At 48.3% G+C, this 15662-nt stretch overlaps 1 protein-coding gene across 1 annotated transcript in view; it reads right to left on the bottom strand.

The window, feature by feature from the left end:
• tbc1d5 (TBC1 domain family, member 5) overlaps nt 1–15662 on the bottom strand; it is a 783418-nt gene that overhangs the window by 137718 nt on the left and 630038 nt on the right. The window contains exon 19 of the mRNA XM_072508754.1: nt 2503–2750. Coding sequence (XP_072364855.1) covers nt 2503–2750 — 248 coding nt within the window. The remainder of the gene's footprint in view (nt 1–2502; nt 2751–15662) is intronic.

The raw sequence follows: 15662 nt of genomic DNA, 5'->3' as shown, positions 1-15662 counted from the left end.
GAGTGGCAGGAGGCATGATGGGCTGAATGGTCTACTCCTGCTCGTATTTCTTGTGTTATTATAAAATTGGACTATCATTCTGAAGGCATAACTTCATAACAAGTGATATTTGAAATTCAGCTGATTTTAATGGACAAGAATTGCCAAATCTCAATTTCTGAAGAAGTCATACAGAACTGAAACATTAATTCTGATTCTCTCTCCAAAGATGCTGCCAGACCGGCTGAGTTTTTCAGCATTTTCTGTTTTTATTAACAAATCTCTGTTGGTATTCAAGGCGAAACTGCTCAGTGCAGGGGGAAGTTCTATCTCTTTGTGAGCTCATGTGTGGAAGGAGTAAGGGTTGAAGAAACAGATTGCTGTTACGATCAGACCTGATTGCGAAGATGATCTCCTATTTCATATTTATGAAATACCACCAATACTGATCAGGAATTAGGAGGAGTTTAAGGCCAGTCCGAGGGCAGGAATGGAATGGAGGCGGGCATGGACTTTTCCTGGATTGAGCCCATCCCAAGGGCGGGGGAGGCAGCAGAGCTACCACTTGTAAATGGCGATCGGTAACCAATTGAACCAAATAAATTCAATCACTTAAGGTCAATTCTTGGACGTTGACTGGCTTCCTCAAGTTCCCAGATATGGCGGCGGACACTTTGCTGCCTAGCAGTGGCCTCCTGAAGAGACGTGTGGGGGCCAGCATTCTAGACAGAACTGGAAGTTCTCCCTAGCTGACTGGGTGCAGCAGTAGCTGCAAGCCGGCCTGTGGAAGGAGACTCTTCCACCACTCTCCACCCATCCTCACACTGGTGGCTGGATGCTGAATTGATTTTTTATTTTAAGTTTAAAAAGGTTGGAGAGAATGTCTCCATTTTGCCACGGCATGCCTGCTGCTTTCAAGATGGACGGCTTCCTACTGGACCTGCAGATTCAGGAGTCTGCCCACCGCCCTTTGTTGGATGGCGTGTCCACCCTCTGGTCATTAATTGGACATGCTGGGGAAAATCACAGTGGTCCCCATTGAGCCTGACAGTGGGATTCATAGGTCTGCAGGAAAAATCCTGTCTCACGTGTAAGGCACAACCATTTGGTACTTACAGATTAAGGAAGATCATGAAGTCACATAGAAATCTAAAAGGAAAAGAGGGATAAAGGAATTTCTAAAGAAAGCACTAAATGAATATAATAAAACCCAGAATCCACTAGCATTAAACCAAACAGACTGAGCTTTGAGAAAGTCCAAAATTATTCAACTTTGAGCAGAGATTTTTTTGAGAGGGCACCTTGGTAGAAGCATACAAGGGTGCATTTGCTGGCAATGAAAATCTGGACACATGGCTTAACATAACTACAGATTGTGAAATCCTGAAGGATAAGCTTATATTGTTTTTCTTTGACACTAAATGAAATGCAAAGTGCGACTAGCGCCATGTCGATTCTGATTTGCAAAGCATTCAGTGGGACCATCCGGGCACTTTGTAAAACCCAGCTAATCTTAATTTAGAAATTTGGAATGTAGGGATTCGCTCCATTTCAATGGATAAACATTAAAATATTTTAATTGTTGGGAGAACGGTGTATATGAAGCACTCTTACTGCTCTGGTCAGACAGGAACTGGGAAATGCAAACATGATTCTGTTTGACTGGGACCCAAACGACAGCTACTGCTCTTAGATGCTGCAGTGTAAATGCTCCCTTTGGCTTCAACTTAGCTTTAGTTTTTAAATGAGGGACAAGTCTATTTCCTCTTCCAAGCCCCAATGGTTTCTGAGGTCCATCTGCCTGTGCAGGCTTATTGGAGGTGGCCAAATTAAGAGTAATGAGCGCATGTCATAGGCAGAAAGGGAACTTGGAGCACTGAGAATCCTGGTGACTGGCTCTCTTCTGAGAGAACTGGGTGCTGTCGATGTAAGGACACCACGAAGGACACCTCAAGGTGGAGACGCCCTCGGAAGACTTTGAAGAAAGGTTAACTAACCCATGATCACAGGTGCCGGACCATCAGTGTGGTGGGGGAACACTTTCCCGGAATGTGCTGTGGCCAAAGTTGTGGCCTCAGGCATCTAAGGTTGGGGGAATTAGAGGTCCTGGTCTGATACTGGGAGATTGCCTCCAGGTGCCTGCTGTGCTTTGGCCGTGGCAGGTGGGCCTGTACATCACCGGTAACATCCTGGCTGGGTCGGGTATCACCCAGCCTTCAGCAAGATCACTCAGAGGTGGGAAAGTGACATGTGTGTCTCAAAGATTCCCTGCCCTCATGCCTCAGCAGGGCTGATTAAACAACAGCAAAATAGTGTGGTAAACACAAAATAAATGAGTTCACGAGAATTAGAAGAGACTGCAGGCTCTGTGCTAATATGCGAAAAATGGTTTTTCACATCTGCATCGTGTGACTTTCCAACTTATAATTCTGGTGTGCTAAACCCCGAGAGAAATGCATTCTTTTGTAATACTACCCAAGGTACTAAATTACAACACATAATTTATAATTGATTAACTTTTACCTTTGCTGAGCTGCACTGGCATGCTTTCAGATTTCATCATTCGCTGTTGCTGATGTTGTTGGGTGTGTTCCACCATGACTTTGTGGGAGGATGGGTGGGGTGCAGGATTGCTGCTGTAGTTTGTCCCAATATTTTGAAAACCGCTGGCCCCACCAACTAAGATAGCTGGATTTATCAGTTTCCGTCCAAGGTTCATTAAGCTACTGGACACTTTATTGATGTTGAGAGGAGCAACCTTTGGCCCAGCACTGAAAAATGATAAAATATTTGAGAATTTTTTAATATGTATATAAAATTTATCTATATACCTTAATGGTCCCAATAATCAATAATCAATTTAAAAATGACATGTCTGTGAATGAAAGATAGAGGGTGGGGTTCTCCAATAAGCGATGCTGGAATTGTGAATGGGGCAGAGAATCAGATGTCAGCCAAAAATAGGAATTGGCGCAGGTGCCCAATGGAACGTCATGCTCCAGTGCCTTAATAGCAGCATGAATGTGTTCCACACCCCGCGCCAGTGTGAGCATGCGAATCGTACAGTAACACTCGTTAATATATCAACACCCGACCGGGTGGTCTCCCGCGATGCTCCTCTTCTGCCAGGCAGATGTGACACTGGCGTGGTTCACTTGTGGTATTTGAAATGGGAACCAGGTGCCATGGCTGCTGAGGCAATGCGAGGAGGTAAGCCAAGTTGTAATCATGGGCTGCCATGTATGCCGCTGGTTGGGAGAGTGTCTACCAGGGCTGGGGGGAGTGGTGGGGGCACCAGGAGATCGGCTTTGGATCCGGGATGTCCTGGCACGGACTGCCATTGCCAGGGCCTGCAAGGCAGCCACCTGGCTGCGCACTGCACTGCCCACTGTGTCACATAAATGTACAGAGCACCACCGACCGTATGGGTGCCCCCCCCTCACCCAGGCCATCCTCCAGGAACCTACAGATGCCAGCCGATCCATCAATGGGATGGCATGGGCCAGCGCAGCCAGTGGCATTGGCACCCCTCAGTTCACCCATCCGAGACACTGCTCCACTGCAGGGGGAGCAGAGAGCAGCCCGAACGGATGCATTCATCATCATCCTTGCGACCTCCCCGGCACACTGCCCCCCCACTGGGCGGAAACCCCACCAGTGGCACATTAGCTCGCCCACTCCACAGGAACACCTGCCTGCACCATGCCCTGCTTGCCAACTGCGCCGTTGCTCCCAGCCATCCTGCTCCAGACAGTTAGGCACTACCAGTGAGTCACACAGAGGAACAAAGGCACTCTATAGCTGCGGTGCCAACAGGAGCCCATCCCCCTCGTCCAGCCCTGTCCGTGGTCCCTGCCTGCACACATGCCGCCAGGCAGGTCGGTTGGACATGGTGCATCCTTCGCAACCAGGTGGCACCCTGCTGGCGGGATATCACGCAGCCCACCAAAGCAGCCACTGTAGACTCCACAAGAGGGTGTGAGACAGGGGCCACTGGCAGTGGTGCATGGTGGGGCAGGAGGGGGACATGCAGTGGAAGGGGTTGCAGTGCAGGCCAGGGCCACCATGTAGCCCATTGGACGTGGGTGGGCATGGGAGTACTCACCATGCTAACATGTCTGCCCATTACTCACTGCAGAAAAGTGATTTCAGTGTACAGCCGAGCGTGGCTCGCATCTGCCTGGCCGCCGCAGCCCTGGCGGATGGACTGAGGCTGCATGAGCTGGAGCTGCAGAACAGGAACCTGCCCCAGAGGAGCAGCAGCCAGCTGCTGACAATGGAGAGCAGGCCGAGGAGGAGGTGAGAAGGAGGTGTTGCATCAGGTCTCATGTATACCGACAGCACTTGTCGTATGAGGACCTGCCGGACTGGGCGTGCCGCTGCCGACTGCAGCTGAGCAGGGAGACCGTGCAACATCTCTGCCGGATCATGGCGCATCGGGAATAGTTAGGGCATGGGGGAGGACACCCGCTCACGGTGGCCGACAAGGTGACGGTGGCCCTAAATCTGTAAGCCACAGGGTCCTTCCAAGTGCCGACCTGTCTGGGATCCCATTGAGGCCGCCCCAACGAATGTACTGAAAAATAAAAATTGCTTATTGTCACAAGTCGGCTTCAAATGAAGTTACTGTGAAAAGCCCCTAGTCGCCACATTCCGGCACCTGTTCGGGGAGGCTGGTACGGGAATTGAACCCGCGCTGCTGGCCTGCCTTGCTTTAAAAGCCAGCTATTTAGCCCTGTGCTAAACCAGCCCCTACTGTATATTGTATGGCCGGGCAGCATAATACATTGCCTTCGGCATGGATCGAGCTCACCAGGTTGCCCGGGCAGTGGGATACACTGCCATCGCAGGCAGGCCTCACGTCCAGGGAGTGATCGAAGGACACATGTCCTCCTATGAGCAGTGGCGCATAAGGGGGTGCCCTTCATCAACCAGGGGTCCCACTCTCTCAATGTGCAGCTGGTGTGTGATCAACGGCTGCACATCGTGTACGTCTGCACCCGGTATCCAGGCAGCGTGCACAACACCTTTGATCTAGCAGACCCGACGAGGCGCCACCCCCCACCCCCTCTCGGGTGAGGGGTTGGCTCCTGGGCGACAGGGGTTATTCACTGCGGTCGTGGCTGATGACGACTATCTGGAGGTCTCAGACCAATTCTGAGAACCGCTATATTAATGCCCATGTAGCGACCAGGGGTGTCATCGAGCAGTACATAGGTGCATTGAAGGTGTGGTTCAGGTGCCTGGACCGCTCGAGTAGTCCTCCAGTACAGCCCTTGGAGGGTTTCCTGCATCGTGATGGCCTGCTGCGTCCTCCACAATATCGCGCAGCAGAGGGGTGACATGCTGGAAGAGGAGGTGGAGAAATGCCATGCCTCATACTACAAGGAGGATGTGGAGGGCCAGGACATGGGGTCTGGGCAAGCACGGGGCCACCAGGTGTGTGTGTGCCAGGGACACCTCACAGGGGACAATTTGATTGCCTCCAGGTTTGCTGACAGGGTCTAGCCACCGGCTGCTCAACTGTCCCGACCCAACCCCATATCCATCACCCCAATGGACACTCTCTCCTGTACTGCAGGCCCCACACACCAGCCCCACCAGCTGCACCACAGGGTGTTGGCCCTGGGTTGGCAGTATCAGTGGGTCTGGTCCATGGGGCGGAGGATGATGGCGACCTGCTCCGCGATGAGCTGTATCCCTCTGGGACTATGCCACATCTCCCTGGGACTGGGCCATGTCACTCATTGACCGTGCCAGGTCCCGCTGTGACTGGCTCAGGTCAAATAGCGGCAGGCCAATGCTCTCGACCCCCACAGCCATGGCCAATTATGATTGGGCCTTGCTCTGGACCACCGCAGTCCATGTGGCCCTGGTACATGATTGTGCCTTGTCGATCTTTGCCTCTGCGACCGCCCACTCTCCCATCCCGCCGACTAGGTCCAACGCCTTCTGCTCTGTGACGGTGAGGAGTTGCAGGTCCGATGGGCTCCCTCCGGTCTTCTCCTGCTTCCGATGGTTGTGGGACGCAATTTCTTGTGGAGACAGCTAATGCACAGTGTGAGACACCTGGACAACTGCAGCTCAGGGGGGCCGCGGCTGTTGGCCAGTGCATGTGGGGCACCCGGCCATAGCGGGTGGTATGGATGTTGGCATGTGGTGTAGTGTGGGGTGCGAGGGGGCTGCTAGTGGGTGGGATGTGGTGCAGGGTGGGGTGCGAATGTGGTCGTCCTCTGGAGGGGTGGGGGGTGGGTGGGGGAGTGTGAGGCAGGGATGGTGCCGGGGGCACGGAGGTGGTGACACACCTGGGCTGCCCTGAGGAAGTCATTCAGCATTTTTCCAGTACTGCTGCTTGGTCCTTGCAGTGGGGACCACAGCGCTCACAATCTCTGCCACCTGCATCCAGGCCCGGTTGACGCGGCAGGTGGCAGCCGCCTTCCCACCCCGGGAAACAGGGTGCCCCGCCTCTCCTCCACAGCATCCAGCAGTATTTCCAGCTCTACGTCTGAGGATTTTGAGCTGCTCTTTGGGGTGACACCTTCTCGGCTGGAAAGAGTGTGTGTGGGGAGTGGAGTGCTTATATACATGTCCAGCATGTCAGGCTCTCGAGTGTCAATCCTGACAGCAGCGAATCTGACGCTGGCATAAATTGGGAATTGCACTAATTTCACATGGTACAAGTGCTGGTCTATCTTCATGTCCTGAAATGCTCTGGGACCGGCACCGCCATCGGGACCATGGAACAGCCACCATTCAGTCACGGCGACAGCACTTAGTCTCTCAACCGAGAATCCCACTGGTAAACTAATAATGTTCACACCATGCTAAGAATAAATCTATTCTTTGAACAAAGCACTTTCCTAAAACATGGTACAAATTTAAGGTGATCACACATAGAATTAATCAGGAGATTGGAAACAATTTATTTCTGTGGTGGTTGGCTAAAATGTGGAATTTTGCCACAAATCATTGCTGAAGTGAAGTCCATACATTAGCTTAAAAGGGAATATGATGGTATATTAAGAAAGGTATACTGATATTGGAAAGTGGAAGTAAAGATTGATTGGGTGGGAAATAAAGTAACATTTAAGTTAAATAAAGAGAATAGATGAATGGACAACAGAGGACAGTGGTGCAGTGGCAATGTCATCAGACTAGTAATCCAGAGGCCCTAATGCTCTGGAAACATAGGTGCAAAAACCACAACGGAGGGGGCGGCACGTGGCGCAGTGTTTAGCATTGGGAGTGTGGCGCTGAGGATCCGGGTTCGAATCCCGGCCCTGGGTCACTGTCTGTGTGGAGTTTGCACATTCTCCCCATGTCTGTGTGGGTTTCGTCCCACAACCCAAAGATGTGCTGGTTAGGTAGGGGATTGGCCACGCTAAATTGTCCCTTAATTGGAAAAAAAAATAATTGGGTACTCTAAATTTATAAAAGAAAAAACCACAATGGCAGTTGGTGGAATTTCAGTTCAACTAATAAAATTTGGATTTGAAAAATAGTCTTATCAATTTTTGTAAAAACTCATCTAGTTTAGTAATGTGCTTTAGGGAAGGAAATCTACCATCCTTACCTGGTCTATCCTACATGTGACTCCAGATCCACAGTCATTTGGTTGACTCTGGCAAATCATTCAGTTCAAGGGCAATTAGGGAAGGGCAATAAATGCTGCTCTTGCCAGCAAAAAGCAACATCCCATGTGGGGCAGTACGGTAAAACAGTGGTTAGCACTGTTGCTTCACAGCTCCAGGGTCCCAGGTTCGATTCCCGCTTGGGTCACTATCTGTGCAGAGTCTGCACGTTCTCCCAGTGTCTGCATGGGTTTCCTCCGGGTGCTCCGGTTTCCTCCCACAGTCCAAAGATATACAAGATAGGTAGATTGGTCACTATAAATTGTCTTTAGCGTCCAAACAGGTGAGGTGGGGTTATGGGGATAGGGTGGAGGCATGGGTTTAAGTAGGGTGCTCTTTCCAAGATCCGGTGCAGACTCGATGGGCTAAATGACCTCCTTCTGCACTGTAAATTCTATGATTCTATGAAAGAATAAAGAAAGACTGGAAAAAGAACAACTGAGCAAAGTACAAGTGGTGAACATGTTACTATCAAATTCTTTATCCATTATTTCAATTAAATTTTGAACCCATCTAAAATAAATCGGTTAACATGTCTTAAGATAGCAGAGGGGGATTTGACAGCAATGTATCAACATGATGTTTTCTGATACTGAACTCAAACATTGAGTATATTTGGGACGGTTTTTGGAATAATACCAGGGACCAGGCAATTTTAGACCTGGTGATGTAGATAATATAAGATTATTTGAACACCTCACAGTAAAGGCAAGAGTGTTTGCAACATGGAGAATTTCACGTTCAGTTTCAGGGTGAGAAATTTGGGCCTGAAACCATTGTTCTAAATTTAAATAAAAGCAATTACAAGGGTAAAATGACAATTGGCTGACGTAGAATGGGTAAATAGATGAAAAGACCCGAGAGAAGCAGTGGCAGACATTTAAGGAGATGTTTCACAACTCTCAACAAAGCTATCTTCTACTGATAAAAAAAGATTCTGAGGCTAACTAAGGAAGTTAAGGAGGGTTTCAAATTGAAAGAAAGGCATTCAATTCTCTGAAGAACAGTGGTCGGCCAGAAAATTGGGGAAGTTTAGAAACCAGCAAATAATAAAAACAATAAAGAGGGACGTCTGTCAGTTGGAAAATGTTAAAGTCCTTTCTAAAGAATGTAATAGCACAACATTTATAAATACATAATATAATCAAGCAGAGTCAGTATGGCTTAGTGAAGGGTAAGCTTAATAATTATGCCTGACAAATTTATTACAATTCTTTGAGGTGGTAACGGGCAGGATAAAGGGGAATCAGTAAATCTGACATACTTGGATTTTCAAGAAGAGTTTGATAAGGGACCACACAAAAGGCTACTTAATGAGATGAGAGCCCGTGGTGTTGGGGGTAGTATATTAACAGAGATAGAGGAATGGCTAACTAATAGAAGACAGAGAATTGGGATAAGTAGGGCATTTTCAGGATGGCAAATTGTAACGAGTGGAGTGCAACAGGGATCAGTACTGGGGCCACAGTTATTTACCATATTAATGACTGGATGGAGAAATAGATGTACTGCTGTCAAGTTTCTTGATGGCACAAAAATAATAATAATATAATAACAAGTAGGCTTACATTAACACTGCAATGAAATTACTGTAAAAGTCCCCTAATCACTACACTACAGTGCCTGTTCAGGTTTACAGAGGCAGAATTCAGAATGTCCAATTCACCTAACAAGTAAGTCTTTCGGGACTTGTGGGAGGAAACGGGAGCACCCAAAATAAGGGGGAAGGCAAGTGGTGAGGATGATGCAAAGAGTCTTCAGCGGACTATTGATAGGTTAAATGAATGGGCAAATATTTGGCAGGTGGAATAAAATAGAAAAATGTGAAGTTATGCACTTTGGTAGGAAGAATAAAGGAGCTGAATATTATTTAAATGGAGAAAGACTGCAGAAAGCTGTAGCACAGAGGAATTTGGGAGTCCTTGTGCATAAATCACAAAAAGCTAGCATGCAGGTTCAGCTGGTACTAGGGAAGGCAAATGGAATGTTGGCTTTTATTTCAAAAGGAATGGAATACAAAAATAGGGAACTCTTGCTAAATCAAGGTACTAGTTAGACTGTAAATCATTTTGGTCCCCTTATCTAAGGCAAGATATATTGGCATTGGAGGCAGTCCGGAGAAGGTTCACTAGGTTGATCCCAAGTATGGAGGTATTTTCTTATGAGAAGTTGAGTAAGTTGGGCCCGTACTCATTGGGGTTTAGAAGAATCAGAGTAAGGGGTCGTCCATTTAAGACAGAGATGAGGACAAATTTCTTCTCTCAATGGATAGTAAATCTGTGGAATTTTTTACCAGAGAGAGGGTGGGTTGTTTGGTTTGTTAAATATGTTCAAGGCTGAGATAGACAGATTTTTAATCAGTAAGGGAATCAGGTTTTGTGGGGATTAAGTGGGAAAGTAGAGTTGAAGATTATCATATCAGGTCAGTCATGATCTCATTGAATGGCGGAACAGACACGCTGGGCCAAAGGGCCTACTTCTGCTCCTATATCTTTTGGTCTTATGACCTGGAAATGAAATGAAATGAAATGAAAATCGCTTATTGTCACAAGTAGGCTTCAATGAAGTTACTGTGAAAAGCCCCTAGTCGCCACATTCCGGCGCCTGTTCGGGGAAGCTGGTACGGGAACTGAACCGTGCTGCTGGCCTGTCTTGGTCTGCTTTCAAAGCCAGCTCTTTAGCCCCGTGCTAAACAGCCCCTGGAGGCAGAAAAACAAAGAAAATTTGTAATTATTTTTAAAATGAATGGTGAATCTGCAATTGTCTTTAAAAACGTTGAAAGAAGACGAAAAATTTGCATCAATTGTAAGTCAGGAGAATTTATAATGGCAAATAGAGAAATGGCAAAGCAACTAATTCATTACTTTATGTCTATCTTCACTGAGGAAGATACAAGAAATCGCCCAGAATTAGAGATCCAAGGGACTAGGGAGAATGAGGAACTGAAGGAAATCACCATTTGTATGAAAGTTGTTTTGGAGAATTTAATGGGGTTGAAGGCTGATAATAAATCCCCAGGGATCTGATGTTCTAAATCTCAGAGTGTTGAAAGAGGTTGCTATGGAGATAATAGCTGCATTGGTCTCCCAAAATTCTATGGATTCTGTAACAGTTACTGCAGATTGGAAAGTAGCAAATGTAGCCTCACTATTTAAGGGAGGGAGGGAAAGAAAAAACAGGGAATTATATCAGTAGTAGGGAAAACACTAGAATCTATTATACAGGGTGTGATAAATGAACACTTGGATAATAACGATTTGACTGGGCACAGTCAATATGATTTTAAAATGGGAAATCATGTTTGGCAAACCTTTTGGAGATTTTAAAGGATGTTGTTAACAGAATTGACAATGGGGAGTTGGTGGACTCCTCGTGGACGAGGCAGTGTGCGAGAGGCTGAGGAAATGCTTGCAGAATTACCTGCAGGTGAACGATACTGGAGACGTCTCGGCAGCGGTGCTCTGAGAGGCACTGAACGCAGTGGTGAGAGGGGAGCTAATTTCAATCCGGGCGTACAGGAACAGGACAGATAGGGCAGAGACAGACCGACTGATTAAGGAAATTCTACGGACAGACAGGAGTTATGCGGAATCCCAGAGGCCAGAGTTACTCAGGAAACGACAGAGGCTGCAGGCCGAATTTGGGGTGCTGACTACAGGCAAGGGTGTAGAGCAGCTTAGAAAGGCAAAAGGCACGATTTATGAGCATGGGGAGAAGGCCAGTAGAATGCTTGCGCAGCAACTAAGGAAGAGGGAAGTGGCTAAGGAAATAGAGAGGGTAGTGGATGGGGAAGGTAATTTAGTGGGTGATCCAGCAGGGCTGAACAAGGTCTTTAGGGACTTTTATAGGAAGCTGTACACTTCGGAACCATCCAGGGGACCGGGGGGGGATGAGGCGATTCTTGGACGGACTGACCTTCCCAAGAGTGGGGAGGGGGTTGGTGGACGGACTGGGGGCCCTGGTCAGGATCAAAGAGGTGTTGGGGGGCCTGAAGGTCATGCAGTCGGGTAAAGCCCCGGGACCGAACAGGTATCCGGTGGAGTTTTACAAAAGATTTGCTGGGATAATGGGGTCAGTGCTGGTCAGAGTCTTTAACGAGGCAAGAGACAGAGGGAGTTTACCCCCGACAATGTCGCAGGCCACCATCGCGCTTATTCTGAAACGGGATAAGGACCCAGAGGCCAGTGGGTCATACAGGCCGATCTCTTTGATTAACGTCGACGCCAAGTTACTGGCCAAGATTCTGGCGACTAGAATTGAGGACTGTGTACCGGATGTAATTGTGGAGGACCAAACCGGGTTTGTAAAGGGGAGGCAGCTGGTGGCCAACATAAGAAGGCTGCTCAACGTGATTATGATGCCCCCGGAGAGTAGGGAGGTAGAGATAGTCGCAGCCATGGATGCTGAAAAGGCTTTTGACCGGGTCGAGTGGGATTATCTGTGGGAGGTACTAGGACGGTTCCGGTTCAGGGGCGGGGTTCATCGACTGGGTTAGGCTATTGTATCAGGCCCCGGAGGCGAGTGCAAGGCCGAACAGGACGATATCGGACTACTTTAGACTGCACCGTGGGACAAGAGAGGGCTGCCCTCTCTCCCCACTGCTCTTTGCGCTGGCCATAGAGCCGCTGGCAACTGCACGGAGAGCTTCTAGGGGCTGGAAAGGGCTGGTCCGGGAAGGGGGGGGGGGGGGGGGGGGGGGGGGGGGGGGGGGGGATGGAGGAGTGGAACATAGAGTCTCGTTATACGCGGATGATCTGCTGTTATATGTATCGGACCCAATGGTGGGGATGGACGGTATTATGGCAACCCTGAGGGAATTTGGCCGGTTCTCCAGATACAAACTGAACATGGCTAAGAGCGAGTTGTTTGTAATTCAGGCGAGGGGGCAGGAGAGTCGGCTGAAGGGGTTGCCTTTCAGGCTAGTGGGGGAGAGTTTCCGATATTTGGGGATTCATGTGGCACGGGACTGGGGCAAGTTGCATAAGCTCAACCTGTCCCGACTGGTGGAACGAGTGAGGGAGGAGGTCCGGAGGTGGGATGCGCTCCCGCTGTTATTGGCGGGGAGGGTGCAGACTGTTAAGATGATGATTCTCCCGCGGTTCTTGTTTGTTTTTCAGTGTCTCCCCATCTTTATCCCGCGGTCCTTCTTTAAGAGGCTGAATAAAATTATTCTGGGATTTGTATGGGCAGGGAAGTCCCTGCGGGTGAAGAGGGTGATGCTTCAAAGGAACAGAGGAGAAGGGGGGCTGGCGTTGCCGAACTTCAGCAACTATTACTGGGCGGCCAACATAGCAATGATAAGGAAATGGATGGTGGGTGCGGGGTCGGTTTGGGAGTGGATGGAGGCTGTTTCGTGCAGGGGCACTAGCTTAGCAGCCCTGGTTACGGCGCCTCTGCCACTTTCGCCGGCGCGGTACTCCACCAGCCCGATAGTGATGGCGGCTCTTCAGATCCAGGGCCAGTGGAGGAGGCATGTAGGGGAGATAAGAGCATCAGTGTGGACCCCAATATGCGGCAACTACCGATTTGCCCCGGGGAACATGGACGGGGGGTATCGACTGTGGAGGAGGGTGGGGATTGTGAGGATGGGGATCTGTTCCTGGAAGGGAGCTTTCCGAGCATGAGGGCGCTGGAGGAGATGTTTGGGCTGATGAGAAGGAACGACTTTAGATACTTGCAGGTGAGGGATTTTGTACGCAGACTGGTGCCGTCCTTCCCACGTCTCCTGCCGAAGGGGAGGCAGGACAGGGTAGTTTCTAGGGGAGAGGTGGGAGAGGGGAGAGTTTCAGACGTCTACAAGGAGCTAATGAGAGCTGACGATACGCAGACCGAGGACCTGAAGCTTAAGTGAGAGGAGCAGCTCAGGGGGGAGAGGAAGGGGGGGGGGGGGGGGGGAGCTGGAGGACGGTATTTGGGCAGAAGCCCTGAGCAGAGTAAACGCGACTGCAACATGCGCCAGGCTCAGCCTGATCCAGTTTAAGATCGTGCACTGGGCCCACATGATGGTGGCCCGGATGAGTAGATTCTTCGGGCGGAGGACAGGTGTGCTAGATGCGCTAGTGGGCCGGCTAACCATGTACACATGTTCTGGTCGTGCCCTAAACACAGGGGGTATTAGCAGGGATTCGCAGATGTCATGTCCCGGGTATTGAAAACTGGGGTGGTAATGAGCCCCGAGGTGGCAATCTTTGGGGTTTTGGAGGACCCGGGAGTCCAGGAAGAGAGAGAGGCCGACGTTCTGGCCTTTGCTTCCCTGGTAGCCCGGCGACGAATACTGTTAGGATGGAGGGACTCAAAGCCTCCGAGGGCTGAGGTATGGCTATCGGACATGGTGAGCTTTCTTGGCCTAGAGAAAGTCAAGTTCGCCTTGAGAGGTTCGCTACTTGGGTTCGCCCGAAGGTGGCAGCCATTCTTCTTCGCAGAGGAGTAAGCGTCAGCAGGGGGGAGTGGGGTGCTAGGGTAGAGTAGAGTAGGGGGATATTGAAGCAGGTCCGTGCGTGAACAGAGCCGTGGTTTGCATTATGTTTCATGTGTAATTTGTGTCTTGACTTCTTTTTTTGTTTGTACTGTACAATGTCATTTTTTCTATATGCCTAAAATACCTCAATAAAATTGTTTGTTTAAAAAAAAAGTTTATTCTGATTTGTGTTGAAGTAAAAGTTCCAAAAAGTTAAATCTTGAGTATTGCTGAAAAATGAAACTTTTCATCCTGCACTCATTAGGACACTTCGCAAGAATACCAGTATATAAAAGAGGAAAACAACAATTTATGCTGTAAGAGAATGTGGATTTGTTGGCAAGTGGACTCTGATTCGTAGAGGCGTTGTATTGAGTATGCACCACTTGACGTTGCCTGACAGATAAATGTGAAATTTAAAAAAATGTATATTTGGTAGCTTGACCCTGATTGGTCAAAGCATTGCCCTGGGGAATGAATCAGTGAATGGCTGTCACTTATTTTGTTTAGCTGAATTAAGTGCAATGTGTCTACATGTTCTGTCTGTCTGCAAAGAACAGTGCCGTGTGTATTAATATATATAGCTTCCAGTACAAGCAAATGTACCACATGGCGAACGCGGCTGACAGGTTAGTTGAAATCTTGTCTGTAATTTCTGTATTTGAGGGGTCATTTCGTAATTTTGGCTATTTTGGTTTATGGTTCACCCACAAGGATTGTAACATTGTAAACAAGTGGCAGAAAATTACCATGTAGGTATCATAATCAAGTGGGATAGCAAAACAACAGCCTTTTTTGCAAGGGGATTGGAATATAATAGTAAGACAGTCTTGCTGAAATTGTATAGGGCTTTGGTGTCAGGTGGATGTACCTTGAAGAAATGGATGTTTATCAAATAGCTGCAGTGATATCAGTGTGTGGGTGGAGCTGGGCTGTCTGTCTTTCACTTTCGTTTTTGAGCTGGCAGCTGCAGTGTTTTTTTGGTTTCGTTTTCAGAGGTGAAGAGCTGCATTCACAGCAAGAAGATGTTGTGATCTCTCTCTGCAATCTAAACATCACGCGATGATTTCAAAGTTACACCTGTTTCTGTACAGAATTTAAACCTGCTGCCTTTATTTAAAAAGGGTTTAACTTGTGGATGTTGTTTGGAAAGTTATCAAGGGTTACCTATAGAGTACTGTATCCTTTGAGGGTGTGGTCAGGATGGGTAGTTGATAAACTGTTTACTGTGTTTATAAAATGTTAACTGGATTCATAGAATAAACATTGTTTTGTTTTAAACATACTTTAGCTTTCTGTTGCATCACACCTGTAAAGTGGGACCTTGTGCTCCCCATAACCAAAATCTATTTAAAGTTGTGGGTCAGGTGAACTCCATGATATACTTTATTGTTCTCTAAACCCTGGCCCATAATAAATAGTGGGCTCGTGAGATAAAAGTCTATCTTTCGTGATTGGGTTGGCTTAGTGTACTTAAAGACAGTGAGGGGTGAGCATATTTGTGTTTGCTTTTCAGGTGTGATATACCAGTTTAAGGAGGGAGTGTGTTGTGGACAATGGCTCTTTAAGAGGCTCGGAAGTTTTTGGGACTGGAG

This window comes from Scyliorhinus torazame, chromosome 6, assembly GCF_047496885.1.
Source record: "Scyliorhinus torazame isolate Kashiwa2021f chromosome 6, sScyTor2.1, whole genome shotgun sequence".
NCBI lineage: Eukaryota > Metazoa > Chordata > Chondrichthyes > Carcharhiniformes > Scyliorhinidae > Scyliorhinus > Scyliorhinus torazame.
Note: the sequence above shows the minus strand (reverse complement) of the source record. Positions and strands in the feature narration are given on the sequence as shown.